Source organism: Macaca thibetana, chromosome 2 (assembly GCF_024542745.1).
Source record: "Macaca thibetana thibetana isolate TM-01 chromosome 2, ASM2454274v1, whole genome shotgun sequence".
NCBI lineage: Eukaryota > Metazoa > Chordata > Mammalia > Primates > Cercopithecidae > Macaca > Macaca thibetana.
The window spans coordinates 42,936,879-42,953,281 of NC_065579.1; the positions used below are offsets into that span (position 1 = coordinate 42,936,879).

General features: G+C 40.6%; 1 protein-coding gene across 2 annotated transcripts in view; it reads left to right on the forward strand.

Annotated features, from left to right (window-relative positions):
* CLSTN2 (calsyntenin 2) overlaps nt 1–16,403 on the forward strand; it is a 628,828-nt gene that overhangs the window by 460,650 nt on the left and 151,775 nt on the right. For both annotated transcript variants that reach the window (XM_050779679.1, XM_050779680.1), the window contains exons 3-4: nt 14,073–14,268; nt 15,005–15,213. In XM_050779679.1, coding sequence (XP_050635636.1) covers nt 14,073–14,268; nt 15,005–15,213 — 405 coding nt within the window. The remainder of the gene's footprint in view (nt 1–14,072; nt 14,269–15,004; nt 15,214–16,403) is intronic.

Here is a 16,403-nt window from a genome sequence, read left to right on the forward strand (position 1 = left end):
TTTCTTCACAACCTCATCAGCATTTGTTGTTTCTTGACCTTTTAATATCCATTTAGACTTGCATGAGATGGTATCACATTGTGGTTTTGGTTTGCATTTCTCTAATGATCGATGATGTTGTAGCTAATTTTCTTTACTTGTGATATCTGTGACATTTTGGTATTAGGGTAATGCTAGCCTCTTAAAAAGAGTTAAAAACCATTCTTTCCTCTATTTTCTAAAAACAAATTATGTATCATTAATGTTATTTTATTTTTGAATGTGATAGAATTCACCAATGAAGCCATCTGGGCCTGGACTTTTCTTTGAGGAAAGGTTTCTTAAAAAATATATATATAACATATTCAAATTCCTTAGTATATTACTTAAATATGATAATAAGTTTTTTCATCTAGTCACTTTGAGTTTACTTTGCTTTTCTCTTTCTAGCTTCTTAATTTTATATTCTCTTTCCTTTATAATACATGCTTTTAAGCTATGAATTTCTCTTTAAGTGCAGAATTGACTGCATCCCGCAAATTTTGAGATGTAGTGTTTGTATTATCTTCAGTTCCAAATATGTTTTCATTTTTCTTTTAATTTTTCCTCTGACCCATGACTCTTTTAAATGTGTACTATTTAATTTACAAATATCTAAAGTTTTTCTAGATCTCTTTATTGATTTCTGATTTATTTCCATTGTGGTCAGAGAATATATTCTGCATATTTTAAGCCTTTTAAATTGATTGAGATTTGTTTTATGGCCCAGCATATGGTCTTTATGAACATAACACGTGAGATAGAAATAAATGTGAATTCTGCAGTTGGATGTAGTATTCTATACATACCAGTTGGGACAAAATGGTTGATAGTGTTATTTATATTATCCATTACTTTATTGATCACTTCATGCCTTATTCTTTATGATTGTGGAGTGTCTATTCCTCCCTTTAACTTTATCCATTTCTCCTTCAAATGTTTTGAACATACCAATGATAACTTATTTAATGTACTCATTTGAGAATCCAAACATCTGAGTTATCTCAGGGGTGGCCTCTTAGGAAAAGGTTCTATTTCTTGGCTCTTCACATGTCAAGTAAGTTTGAATTGTATCCTGGATATTTTGAATGTTATAATGAAAACACTCTAAATTGTCGTAGTCCTCCAAAAATTATTAATGTTTTGTTTTAACAGACCATTAACTTGGTTAAACTCAAACTGCAAATTGTCTTTTTACCTGCTGCGGGCAGCGGTTCTGGTCTTGGTTCAAAGGGCTGGTGGTCTGTCCCCACATGCAGGGGACTGGGGCCAGCCAGAGACTTGGAAATGGTTTAAACACAGAGTTTGGGCCTCCCCTTCCCTGGCGATCTTCTCTCCAGGATTCCCCTCTCACACTCAGGCAATCCTGTTTACCTGCCAGAAAGGCAACAGGCTTTCTATCAAAGTTTTAGCCTCCATGCTGTACCACAGGGTTGCAGCTGCCCTCAGGGCAAAGGATCAAAACAGCAACTCATCCATCCCTAGTAGCTTCCTCCAGGTTTCAGCTCCCCCACCAATATCTGCCTTTTTTTTTTTTTTTTTTTTTTTTTTTTTTTGAGACGGAGTCTTGCTCTGTCGCCCAGCCTGGAGTGCAGAGGCGCGATCTCGGCTCACTGCAACCTCCACCTCCCGGGTTCACGCCATTCTCCTGCCTCAGCCTCCCGAGTAGCTGGGAATACAGGCGCCCGCCACCTCGCCCGGCTAGTTTTTTCTATTTTTTAGTAGAGACGGGGTTTCACCGTGTTAGCCAGGATGGTCTCGATCTCCTGACCTCGTGATCCGCCTGTCTCGGCCTCCCAAAGCGCTGGGATTACAGGTTTGAGCCACCGCGCCCGGCCATCATCTGCCTATTTTTAATCACTCTCTAGAGTCCTTCAGTATTTGGTGGGGGGTGGAGAGGGCGGTATTTTTCCAGGTTTGTGATGTTATTGTGAGAGGGTCAGTGTGCTTACTCATCCACAGCAGAGGCTGAACTCCCCAGGTCTTTGCTTGCTCTCTGTCCCCAGATTTCATTTAAACATGTGCAGTACACAACATTTTATATGAATTTAATTATTCTACTTAGAACTAGTGCAATAAGAATGTTAACATGACATGATTTGATATGCGATATATAATTTATTAAGTGATTTTATTAACATAATACTAATATAATATTAAATGTATTTTCGAATACTAAGATTTTCTTTTTAAAGAATCATAATGTAATGACTAAGCAAATTATGAACTAGAACCCTATTGCCAAAAGACTTCCACCTTAACTGATAGTCAATCAGTGAAAGTCATTTCTCAGTACCTACATCTGGATTTCTGAAAGTGACCAAGATGCTATTATTTTATGATGTAATATTTTTAAAATTTTAAAATATGTTTATATATTATAACAATACCACCTAAGCAAGTATTAAGAGGCAGTGATAATTTAAGACCTGATAACCAGAAGTTTGGGAACTGAAGCTAAATGTGAATGAACGATCTAAAGAAGGTCAAATCCACTGTTGTTTTAAGAGGGAGCATTATCCTAAATATTAGAAATAATGCCAAGAAAACAAAAGTGAGCATAAAATAGAATAATTTTGTGGTTATTGTAGAACGTATCCTCTCTGCTTTACATTTATTTCTATGAGCTTTTAATGTATGTGCTGTTGATTAGGTAGAGCAGCAGTATGCAACAGAAACATTACTCAAACTATACAAATAATTGTATAATATATTATCTAGCAGCAGCATTTAAAAAATAGGTAAAATTAATTTTAGTAACATAAGTTGTTTAACCCCAAAATATCCAATATTATTTCAAAATGTTATCAAATAAAAAATTATTAATGAGAAATTTTCTATTCTAATTTTAGTTTAAAAAGTCTTTCAAATCCTGTGTGTATTTTACAGTCTAACACATCTCAAATAGGACTCTAGGTTTTTATCAGAAATATTTGATCTATATTTAGAGTTTATGTAATTTATAGTTGAAAAATTGATTCACATAACCAAATATACTTGAAAGTTTTCCAGTAACTGAATTGAGTGTCTGTTATTAAATTTAAATTAAAAAAAAATTTTTTAATAAAGTTTAAACTCTAGTTTCTTGGTCACACTAGCCACATTTCAAGCATTCCAACGCCACATTCTGGCTAGTGGCTTCTGCACTAAAGCGTGCAGACATAGAGTATTCAAAAAGTTGTTTTTGAGGAAGAGCTTTCAATTCATGCCTATCTAAGTTCCTAAAGACACAAATGATGAGAAATACTCAGAAGGAAGCAGAGGAAAAAAATAAATTTAAAAGATAGATGGTGTCTTAGTCTGATTTCCTGGTGTTTACAATAGTTGAAACTGGGTAACATTTTTAAAAAAGAACTTATTTTTTTTTACAGTTATGGAGGGTGAGAAGTCCATAGTCAAGGGGCCACAACTGGTGAGGCCCTTCTTGCTGGTGGGGACTCTGCAGAGTCCTGAGACAGCACAGGCATCAGTATGACAAGAGGGCTGAGTATTGTCATTCAAGTCTCTTTTCTTCTTTTTATCAATCCACCAGTCCCACGCCCGTGATAACCTGCTAACTCATTAATCCATGAATTAGCAGACCTCTCCCAACCCAGTCACCTCTTAAAGGCCTCACCTCTCAACACTGCCACACTGGAGATTAAATTTCAGCATGAATTTGGAGGGGACAAACATTCAAACCATAGCAGATGAGGACAAAGACTTTGGGTAAATTTCTGACTGGTTCAACTTTGGGGCCTCATCTCAGCCCCACGTTTGGACATTGAGAAAAAGCGGGGAGAGAGATTCCAAAGATTTTACCTGTCAGCATGATTCACACCAATTCTATTTGAATATTGTCTTCTCTGGTTAATTGAGGAGGCTGCAATATTCAGCCCCTATATCTGGAGAGAGCTCATTGACACTCAAAAAACCTCAAATACGTTTAATTGTTTGGGCCTATGTGTAGCTTCTGTTTCTGAAACTTAACTGTAAGTCCCTGAATGGAGTCTTAGACTTCTGGGAACCTCCGTGCCTGCTAAGATTCCCTCCTTACAGGAGGTGGCTGCTTACAGAGATGTCATTGACAGAGATAATTGGACATGGTAAAGGGTCATTATATTTGTATGGGACTTTTTTAACTCTCCAAGGTGTTTCAATGTCTATTATTTTCCTAAAGGACAAGTAGGAGTTAACCAAGGTAGGATCCAAGTATTGATCATGGAGGGGTTTGACTAATGTATCACCTGAAAGCTGTGGGCAAACGAGATCCCTTCCTTGTTTAATAAGATTCACTACTCCTGCTTGACAGTGGGAAAGCGATTTATCCACATCTTGTAACTGGGTCCGGGGCAGTATTTCTTGAGACACTGGGTTTAAAATGCTCTCTTGGCAAATACTAAAAATTTAGATATTACAAAGTCGTCATCATCCTTTTCCAAGTGTTTTCATTGCTCTCTTCCTCCTCTTTGCATCTGCCAACACCTGACTAGAATTGTAGGCACCTCAGAATCAACCAGTGCATCAGCAGGAGGGCTGAGAGTCTATAACAAGGGAAAGGGCACAACAGCAGAACCCGGGAAGTGCCTGTCTGGGCTTGTCTGCCATCCCTTTGTGCTGGCTTGCTCATAGAACTGTCTGACAATTAAACTAGCTTTTTATAAAGCTAGTTTATAAAAAGTTCATTCAACCCACTCCCTGACTTACTACATTCTCAGTTTTTTAGAAAAAGAAAGTTCTATTTTGATTGTCGTATGATGACCATAGGAGGATGATGGTTTTATTCCCATTTTACAGATGGGAATATGGAGGTATGGTTCATTTTCAAAGTTATGAAGATGACAAATGAAGAGTTGGGGTTCGAATGTAGGTTTACCTGACTTTTAGACACTGACCTATACTACCTGCAATATCTTAAAATATAAGCACTGAAATGCCATTGTAAAGAGAGGGACATGACGGTGTCCAGAGGACAACACTTTGTCTCAGCAGAATCAGTTTCAGGAGCCGAAACTCCTTCCTTCTTGCAGCTATATCACGTCTCTATGGTGGGCACATGAAGCAAGCAATTAATTCTGGAAGTATTTAGGAGGCAAGATTAAGCCATCATTGTTTGTGTTCTCACAACACCCAGAAACGACACCTATTGCAGCCTTGGCAGTACTTCATTACACTTCACTTTTTGTCCATCTGCCTCCTTCTCCTGTCTGCAAACATAGAGCTGGTTTCTGATGCATCCAAATCTCTAGCCCCAGGCAGGTCAGGGCACATAGAGATGTAGGCTGTTTTCACTGTTGCCCTAAATAAGTGCCTGACCCATGGTAAACCCTGAATAAGTGTGAACTACAGTGATTTTTGTAAATTGTTATGATTATTAATTTTGTTCTTACTATATTATTTATGTCCAGGGATGGTTTGCTGAGTGAATGAGTACAGTATGTTTTTGTACTTGGACTCCTTTAATTCCAGAACCACTGGGCACCAGACAGACCATTATTTCAAGCTCCACTTGACCAAATTATGACTAGCTGAGTCACAGGGGCCTCTCCAGGTCTCTCAGCGTATAAATAAGTTTTTACATCATGTATTCACCCAACAAATACTGCCAAAGAAGAAAAAAATGAACCACTTTTATTTGCTTTTCAGAAACGTAATAACTATGTTAATCTTCCAAAAGAGGGAGATTTTGATCTTGGCACAAAGCTTTAGAAAAATGACTTTTAAAATAAAAGAGTATGTTTTATTTTGCTCAATTCTAAGTAAAAAGAAAGCTATAAATGGTGAAAACTGCCCCCTCCCTGTGGGGTTTAACGGGAACCAAGGTAAGTGATCACCATGCACCTAGCTGCTTGCAGGCCAGAAGGCAGGATTTGTTATAATGGTAATAATAAAAAGTAGATAGGCCTTTATACTTCCCACATCTCTTCCACATTTCGTGTGTCATTGTAGCCTCGTGGAACTTTCAGGATTAGGCATCCAGCTGTATCCAGCTGTAATAAAGAGAAGCTTGAGAACCACCCAGGGTCACACAGCTGAGAAGGGCAGAGATGGAGCTCAGCAGGGCCTGTCCGAGTATCCCCAACCCAGACATATGAAGAAGCACCCTACATAACATCCTGCAAATGTTTCCCTTTAGCTTTCTACTTTTGATGATTTTAAGTGTTTAATCTGAAGTGGGAGGGTTTAAAGTTCTACATTCAGCCCTAAAGTGAAATTCTGGACGTGATTACCGCTTAATGTGATTAGCACTTATCCTTCCCCATCTTATTATACTTAAAGTGGCTACAGATGATCCCATGTAGCGAGGGACTTTAAAAACTTCATCCACCCGGCCCTCTGGCAAGTGTGGTCAGTGTTGACTATCTGCCACCTGTGTACTAGAGAGGACAGTGTGCAGCTGAGAGCAGATGATACCGTAATCTGTCTGGAGGGACCTCACCAATCTGAAGGAGAAGGCTTTATAAGAGCCAACTATTTCCTCAAACCTGGAGGCAGAGACTTGGCCAGGTGTTTGCTCCAGAAAGACCACCTTCTTGTTTTGAGTTCAGTGTTTCTCAAAAGAACCCTATAACCATCTGGAGTGAGATGCTTCTTGGTAGTATATGACTGATCTGCTTAGGGCAAGATATTTAGCACCTTGACTCTTGCCCAGTGACTGCCATTAGCAATCCCCCATCACCTCGATGAGCAGAAACAGTCAAACAAAACATCCCCCTTACTAAACCTCCCCGTGGGAGCAGTGCTGGCCCTGGATGAGATTACAAAAATGTACAGGATGTTGTCATTCAGGAAAAAAAAATGTGTGTAATAAACTGTGGCTGACAGGTGCAAGGTGCTTCAAGAAGTCAGATTGTTGGAATGTCACACATATGGCATTCAAAATATTTCTGATGTTGAAATGCCTTTTCAGTTCTTAAACAGGAACAGGGAGTTTGCCAGAGGTGTGTGACTTTTCTTCAATATAGTAACAGGGAAAAGAGCTAACAATTACACAGTGCTTACTCCATGCAAGGCACTATTAAGTGCTTAGCATATGTTAACTCATTTAATCCTCCCCGTAACCAATAACCCTATGAGTTAACTGCTATTAATACCATCCCACTTACACATGAGGAAACAGGCACAGAAAGGTAAGTGACTTCCCTACAGTCCCATGGTAGTTAGCTGTATAACTAAGATTTCAATCCAGCCTATCTGGGCCAGACTTGGATAGAGATGTGGAAATAATTTCCCCAACCCCCTAACAATGTATTATGTGGACATATAATTCTTACTCTTACTACAAAGGCCTAGCTGTAGAATACAAAGCAAACTGAGCTGCTCTGAGGTTGGGAGCACTCTGCAAGGTGACGGGTCATGTTTTTAGCACCAGGAGCAGGGTATGGAATTATGAGCTGGGGGGACACCATTATTGGTAAATTGTAAAAACAGCAGTTCTCATGTTTTTGGTCTTATGACCGCTTTACATTCCTAAATATTATGAAAGATTCTCAAGAGTTTTTCTTTATGTCGGTTATATCTGCATGTCCAATATTTACTATATCAAAAATTAAAACTGAGAAACTTTCAAATGTTTATTCATTCATTTAAAAAATAACAACAAACTCAATACATATTAACATAAGTAACATAATTTGACAAAAAAGATATATTTTTGAAAAAAAAAAAAACAAATTAGAAGAGTGGCATTGTTTACAATTTTGCAGTCCCTAGTATTGAGCTTAATAGAAAACCGCTAGGTCCTCATATCTTCTTCTGCCCTCAACCTGTTGTGATATGTTATTTAGGTGGAAGTATATGAAGAAAATATGACCTCTCCCAGGTAGGTAGTTGGAAAGGAAGTGGTATTTTAATAATATTGTAGATTTCTTAAAGATTAGGTAAAAATGAATCTGAAATTGCATTAAACTTATACACTGTCTCCAACCATTAAAGCTGCTGTAACAAAATACCTTAGAGTGGTGTCTTATAAAGAACAACAATTTACTTCTCACAGTTCTGGAGGCTGAGAAGTCCAAGATCAAGGCAATGACACATTCAATGTCTGTTGAGGGCCCATTTCCTCATAGATAGCACCTTCTCACTGTAACCTCACATGGCAAAAGAGGTGACAGATCTGTCGGGAGCCTTTTATAAGAGCACAAATCATGACCTAATTAACTCCCAAAGGCTCCATCTCCTAATACCTTCACTTTGGTGATTTGGTTTCAATGTATGAGCTTGGGAGAACATGAACATTCAGTCTATTGTACGTTGTTACATTAAAATCCATGGAAGTTTCTTGTACTTTGAATCTTTTACTTGTACATGACTGTGTGACATTATCCATTGGTTGTTTGAAAGATATTCGTTCATTGTTAAGTGGATCCTTCAAAAGTTGATATATTTCATTATACAACATCAAGAGTCACATGCATTAACATCACTACCCATCTTAGCAGACAAGTATTGAAATATTGGTAAATTGTTAAAATCCCTGTGGCAGACACAGGCTTCCCCAAACTGAAAGCTTCAATTTTATCATTGACAGCAAATACTCTCAGTTCTTTTTCTTGATGGGACAGGCTTACTTCAAAAAATGTCTGCCATGCATTCAAGTTTGAATAAACATAGTTCGTTTGTCAATCATTCTTTCAAGTAAAAAATGTCATTTTATGAAAAAAGGTCCTAGTTCAGTTCACAATTTAGATCACACAAGTGCTTTTCCTAGACACAAGCCAGCATACTTTGCCATGCCAAGGTGTTTAAAGTGCACTTTCCATTTCATCACACAGAATATTAAAAAGACATGAACTCATTGTGATTTAATAAAAATTGATAATATTTACTGCATCATTAAAGTCATTCTTAAGTGAAATTGGCTTTTTTACCCTACATGTATGCTGTGATGAAGAATGCAGTTAGTCACTCACTAAGCCACCAGCACTTTTACTCCCCATTGCTTTTATGCCATCAGTGCTAATGTCAACACAGTGAAAAGTCAAATAACATCTTAGTATTAATATGATGATCACTCTGACTTTTTGAACCCTTACAAAGTGTCTTGGGGATGTCAGAGGTTGACAGAGCACACTCAGAACCACTGTCCTAGAACCTCACACTCACCCAGTAAGTGATAGGCTGCATGAAAGAGCAACAAGTGTGCTGACCGTAGATGTCAAGATTTTAGTCCTTAGTTGGCTTTATGCTGTCAAAGTGACCTTGGATGAACACTTACTCTCTCTGAGGCTCAGTTTCCTCATCTAAAAAATTGAATTAACTTACTTTGTTGTTCAAAGGTATTCAAAGGAAGGAGCAAAATGTGCTCTAAAAATCAAGTTAAAGACCTTTCCCTCAGAATCCTATGTGAGGTATTAGAAGACAACTACACCAACTTCTGCTGGTGTCTTAGGAGGTGCATTTCTGCTGAGAAGCAGGTAACTGTGAGATACCTGCTCACAGGACTGAGGGTTTAGAGTGGTCATGTCTCACTCAGGCACAGCAGGGGCTCATCTTCTGGTCTGGCCCTGAAGGGGACTGTTGGTGAAGCCCCAGTTCAGCCACCTTGGCCCACAGCCCATGTGAGATGGCAGCCAAGGCCCGGTGGCCTGGTGCTGCTGGCCTCCTTTTCCACACAGCCCATGGCTAACCTCACACCCATGCTCATCTGTGTGTTGTCCACACACAATTCCCGGCACAGTAGTAGTTCTCCCACCCAAAAGCATATTGGAGGGCAAGATTTTGAAAGTGATATATTTATATGAAAACCATTAGGTCTGATCTTTTACTTTTAAATGTATCGTCCTCCCACTGCAGTGCTCTGTTAGTATAATGACAAATTCCAGTGACAGGCCTCACAAAAAAAGTTCTTGTATAAGACACAAGACAGCCTAATGTGTCTTACACTGACACTGAGAACTGGTTTTTTAAATATCTTTCTATCTAGAATTTCATCCTGGGACCTTTCTTCCAGAAGTCTGTTTCAACTTGTCGTGATGTTTTAAATCTTCTGTTTGGTATAGTTCTAAGTAAAGATATATTTAAAACTTGAAATTATTAGCTTGAATTTTACCTTTTCTATTATGCAATGCCCATTTTAAAATACAAATATAAGAGTATTTAGCTAGCATGCAGAATACCAAAATTACAGAATTTGTATTTTATAGTTCATGTATACATATGTATTTAATTCTTATCACAACAGTATAAATACTACACAAAACAAACTCAACTGTTTTCATTTCACTTCCTTTTTTTTCTTTTTCAACTTTTATTTTAGATTCCGTGGGTACACATTCAGATTTGTTACAAAGGTACATTGCTTGGTACTAGAGTTTGGGGTATGATTGATCCCGTCACCAAGAAAGTGAGCGTAGCACCCAATAGGTAGTTTTCCTGCCCCTGCCTCCCTGCCTGCCTCCACCTGTTTGTATTCCCCAGTGTCTATTCCCCATCTTTATGTTCATGTGAATATTACTCTCTACCTTTGGGTTACTGATAGCAAGGGCAGCCTGAAGAAAAAAAAAGCAATGGGTCGTCTGATATTCCCTTTTCCCCTCCACCATCATTTTCAGTGTAAGTGATTGGCTAATACAGGATGTAATATGAATAAGGAAGGCTACAACAGGGTTCCTTGGTTGTTCACATTTCTTAGTTTTCCATTCTCTCTTTTTGCATTTGAAACAAGTTCTGGATCAAAGGGAAAGTGTGGCCTCTTGGGGAGGTCAGTTTCCTACTTACTCAGTTGAAGACATAACATGATTACCTTGTTCTCACTCTGAGTCCCACTGAAGTCCCACACGTTGTGGGTCCATGGGAATTCTGAATGCTATATGCAAATGGGGCAGCAAGATGTGGTGGACATGCATATCGCAGCCTTCTCCTCCGCTCATAACATGCTCCATTGTCCCATCACACTTCATTCACAAAACAGAGGTTAAGATAAAATTATTAAGAACTTCAAGACTGAGCACATTGGCTCACACCTGTAATCCTAGAACTTTGTGAGGCCAAGACAGGAAAATGGCTTGAGGCCAGGAGTTCGAGACCAGCTTGGGCAACATAATGAGACCCCCATCTCTGCAAAATAAAAAACTTAGCTGGTTGTCAGTAGCACACACCTGTAGCCCCAGCCACTCAAGAGGTTAAGTTGAAAGGATTGCTTGAGCTCAGGAGTTTGAGGCTGCAGTCAGCTATGATCACACCACTGCATTCCAGCCTGGGTGACAAAGCAAGACCGTCTTAAAAAAAAAAAAAAAAAATCAGGACAGAGACAGCAGAGATTAAAACCAAGCTCAGGATGCTTCTGAGCACAGGACGCTGGATGGCTCTTAGGTCACATGCCTGTGAAGCTGGCCCTGCCCCACAGCCTCCACTCCTGCCACACTGGACCTGTAGTCCCTTGGACTCACCATGTTCCTTTCTGCTGAAGGGTGCTAAGCCACCACATTCTTAGGGAGACCCTCCCTGCCTTGCCTGACCAGGTCAGAATACTTTTAGTACCACGTAACTCTCCTTCAATGTATTCATCACAACCACCATCCTTCTTTCAGATACTGATTATTTGACTGCTTATTTCCCTTCCTACCAGACTGCAAGCAACTTACAGGCCAGGGCTGGATCTATTTTTGTTTGTTATTGCTTTACCAGTGCTTGGCACATAGTGCCTAAAAAATATTTATGAGAAGAATCAATATTTATGAGGTGGATGAATAAATGAATGGATGTTTTTGCAACCAGAACACAAGTGTCAGGTATTATCCTTTTTACTTGTCTGTCATTTCTACTAGGTAAGAAGTACTTTAGGATAAACCAACCTTATATTTTAAGGTATGTTAGTCTTTGTGTCCCCAGGCCTAGCACAGTGCCTGAGACTTAGCTTTCAGAAAAATTAGTTCTATTGAATTGAATTGTTCCGTAGATGGAAATATGTCACCTAAACTTTATCTTGTCTTCCCTTTGTATCTCCTCTTTCCTCTCCTCTGTCTTCTTTCCCTCTCTCCTCTCCTTTTCTATTGTTAAGGATTTCTGCATCTTGAAAACTACTTTAGTTGTGATCAGATCTTTCCAAGAGAAGATTACACTCATCTATTCTAGGTTTAACTTGAGTCTTCAAAGATAAATGGTCTGATTAGCTTATAACCATGGCAGTGGTTGGGCACTCTAGAGAATGCCCCAGAAACAGTCTAGACACATTTGTTGATAATATTCTCATATTGGCATTGATCTTGGGAGAGAATCACAAGGCAGATACTTTAGAGGTTCATCTATTCAACCTGCTAATTTAGAGAAGAATTTAAACTTGAGAGTTTGAGAAACCCTATTCTCCTGCCCTAGAGGCTGCAGAACGTGTCAGATTGCACAGTACAGAAATGCCAAGTGATCCCAGAAAACAGAAGTGAATGGGAACTACCCATCTTGATGGAACCGGGTCCATAACCTGTCTTGTCCATTTATTCCACAAGTACATTGAGAAATGGCTAGGAGGGGTGGTGGCAGGGGGATGGGAGATGGGGGTAGTAGTGAAAAGGGAATGTTAATAATGAAATTGAGGATCAATGAAATTTTTTTTGAAAAGCATAAAGGTAAGATTGGTATTGATTGAACATATCGGAAAACATTGTTAGTAAGAGATCATGGCATGATTCCTATATGTAAATCAGAGGATTTCTTTCCTGAATGAGACTTGAACTGGAATATAGACAGTTTCTTCAGGCAATCCATGGGGTGGTTCCTTAGAAGTTATGGGGCTGTTTGGAGATGGTGTGGTGGGGTAGAGTACATGGACTTAGGAATCAGCCATACCTAGGTTTAATACTTAACTTTAGCTCTATGACACTGAGCAAATATTTAACCTTTCTGATTTTTCTCTTCCTTTTTAAAAAATTTGAATAAATTGATATAAAATACTTGCATGTTTCTTATGAAGGTCAAATGAGGTTCTCTGGGAAGGGGTACAAAGCTTGGTGCCTAGTGCAGAGCAAACATGCAATCATCTCGTCCCTTCTCTTCACTGGGTCAGCTCTTATGAATAGTTGGGCAGGACCTGAACTAGGGTGAGGCAAGAAGGTGCCTGAGTTACCCTGAGAGCAAAGCCTCATTAAATGATGCACCCTAGGTACCCTGCTTGCCCCTCCCTGGCCTCAGCAGTGCAGCTGAGGCAGTGTCAGATCAGGGCTGGAGCGTCTTAGGGTAGATGCCCCCCACCCCGCCACCATCTCTGGGACCATCTAACAGATGACACAGTAGAGGCCCAGACAGTCAGTATCATTTGATTTAAGCCAATCAGCTAGTAACTGGGAAGCCTGGAATGTGAATCTAGGCCTCTGGGCTCTTGGCCTCTGTTTTGGTGCCTTGAAGCCTATAGCTGAACTCTTTTCTCTAATAAGTCTGTACATTTTCTCAATAGGGAAAGAGGACATGTCTCAAATTTTCAGCACTTCTCAAGACATTTACTACAGGTCTTGCATGCAGTTGGGGTTTAATAAATAAACATGCATTGATTGAGAAAAAAAGAGATATTCTCATGGCATTATAATTTTAATGCATGGAAATAGTTATAATAAACATTAACCCAGCCGAAGGAGAGAAATGCGTTAATTTCACAACATGTTCAGCTCTATAAGATGTTAGCTTTTCAGGCTCCACAGGGGATCTGGAACGCTGGAACTCACATAGACTCACTCCCACTGTTTCAAAAGAGAAAACTGTAGCTTGGAAGGGGAAATGGTAGCTGGAGACAGAAAATGGAGAAGTGGGGGAGGTAAAGGGAATTTTGCTGCAGTAATGTAGGCAGTGTTTAAACCAGGAGTAAAGGAAAGAGAAAAGCAGTGCTGCTCATGCATCAGTGAGCAAACCCATCACTTGAGGATCCTGTTAAAATGCAGATTCAGTTCAGGAGGTCTGGGTGAGGCCTGGGATTCTGTATTTTTGAGAAGATCCCAGGCGATGCTGATGGTGCTAGCTCAGGGACCACAGTATGTGCATGGAAGAAATTGCATGGAGGGTTTGAGTTTGTGAATCTGGTCCAATGGAAGCACTGTCTTCAATCTGGCAGTTCTCAGTATTCCCACTCACTGTTTTCCATTCTTCTGCAGGGGAAATCTGTGCATTCAAGATCCATGGCCAGGAGCTGCCCTTTGAGGCTGTGGTGCTCAACAAGACATCAGGAGAGGGCCGGCTCCGTGCCAGGAGCCCCATTGACTGTGAGTTGCAGAAGGAGTACACATTCATCATCCAGGCTTATGACTGTGGTGCTGGGCCCCACGAGACGGCCTGGAAAAAGTCACACAAGTGAGTGGCCTGACAGAGCCCTCTGGACGCCCCTCCTTCCCCTGCCCACCCCACTTCATTCACATGCTGCTCTTCAGATACGTTTACCCCCTTGTCACACCATGGTGCTCCAACTTTGCTCAACTGTTCGCCAGTTTCCTGGTCCTATGCAGGCATCTTCACAGTCTGCTTTCTATACCTGGAATATTCTACTCCCTCTTCTTCACTGAAAGATATTCCTGTTTCACCCTCAGGTCTGAGTTTAGGTGTCTCTTCTTCCAGAAAGCCTTCCCTAAGCCAACCCACCCCCGCAGACCTGGTCAGGACCTTTCCTTGGGCCTCTGCAGTGCTAGAAGCTGCTCTCTGTCACAGCACTTTTCACTGTGGGTTGTCACTGCTTTCTCCCTTATGAAGTTTATCTCAGAGCCTAACAGAGTAAGAGGGGTTAAATTCTTACTGAATGAAGGAATGGATGAATAGAGGGAGGAATGAACAGTAAACCTGTTGCCTAAAGCTGGGGCAGAGGGAAGGGCATAAAAGTCTCTCTGGGATGGATTCATCTCACAGCGTCAGAGCAAGGGCAAGTAGAGAGTCTCCAGTGAGAGGGAGGATGGGACACTCAAACAACTGCTTCAACCAGCTGGTGGTTTCTCCTTTCACTTGGCCTTGGGACCTCAGTCAGTGCCCCCAGGAGGTGCAGGAGGTTGGTATGACTCTTTCTTTACCACCATCTCTTCCTTTCTGTGTGTGGTCCCAGGGCCGTGGTCCATATCCAGGTGAAGGATGTCAATGAGTTTGCTCCCACCTTCAAAGAGCCAGCCTACAAGGCTGTTGTGACAGAGGGCAAGATCTATGACAGCATTCTGCAGGTGGAGGCTGTTGATGAGGACTGCTCCCCCCAGTACAGCCAGATCTGCAACTATGAAATCGTCACCACAGATGTGCCTTTTGCCATCGACAGAAATGGTAAGTATCCTCAGAGGACCCCCGTGGGATCAGGAAAACAAATCCACCACCTCCACTCTGGAGGCCCAAACAGGGCTCTGAATGTGCTTGGCAAGTTATGCCTCCCTTGCCATGTTTGGTCTAAGCTCCATAACCCAGAACTCAGTCCCATGCTTGAGGGAATGGCCTTATCTGATTAGCAGCCCTGCCATGTCTAAAACACCCTCAGGAAACCTCAGAAACCTACTCACTCAATGTAGTCTGTACAACTCACGGTGCCACACATTTGGATACTGAAGATGGTTGGTTTCCTGGTCAAATTTTCCAGTTGTCATCCAGAAGTGAGTCATGCCATCAGCTTGGCCGTATCTGGGTCTCTTTCCTATGTAATAAGTCGTAATACCAGCCCTATTGCCCCCAGATGAAGAGATGCTAAGAGAAGAGGTGGGACTTTTGAAGTACCTTCTAAACCATAGATTCATTCAGGATTTTTTTTTTTTTTTTGAGATGGAGTTTTGCTCTTGTAGCCCAAGCGACAGTGTCGCGTCAAGTACCATGTCGTGATCTTGTCGCCCAAGTACAACGTTGTGATCTTCACTCACTGCAACCTCCACCTCCTGGGTTCAAGTGATTCTGCTGCCTCAGCCTCCTGAGGAGCTGGGATTACAAGCATGCACCACCATGCTCAACTAATTTTGTATTTTTAGTAGAGATGGGGTTTCACCATGTTGGTCAGCCAGTTTCGAACTCCTGACTTCACCTGATCCACCCACCTTGGCCTCCCAAAGTGCTGGGATTACAGACATGAGCCACCACGCCCAGCCTCATTTAGGATTTTATAAAGCTCTTGCCAATGTCCTTTTTGAGAATTTCAACCCCAGTGAGAATGAAGAATGAAAGAACCCTCCCATGATAATGCAATCCCAGACTGAGCAAGACTGAAAGCATTCCTATAAAGCCATTTGGACATTTCCCCATCACCACGAATAGAAAACTCATTGTAGTATAAACACCACAACCAGAGGCCCAACAACTCAGCCCACTTTAACTGTAAATTCCAACACCTTCAACAGCTAAAATCAAGTGTAATTATTTGCCAAGTACATTGTTTAATTATTAGTGTGAGTTTGTGGGTGTTTGTATGTTCTTCCTACTTTGTTTCCAATAAGATTTAAGTAGCACACAAAGACGCAAAAGTTGCCAAATTCAAA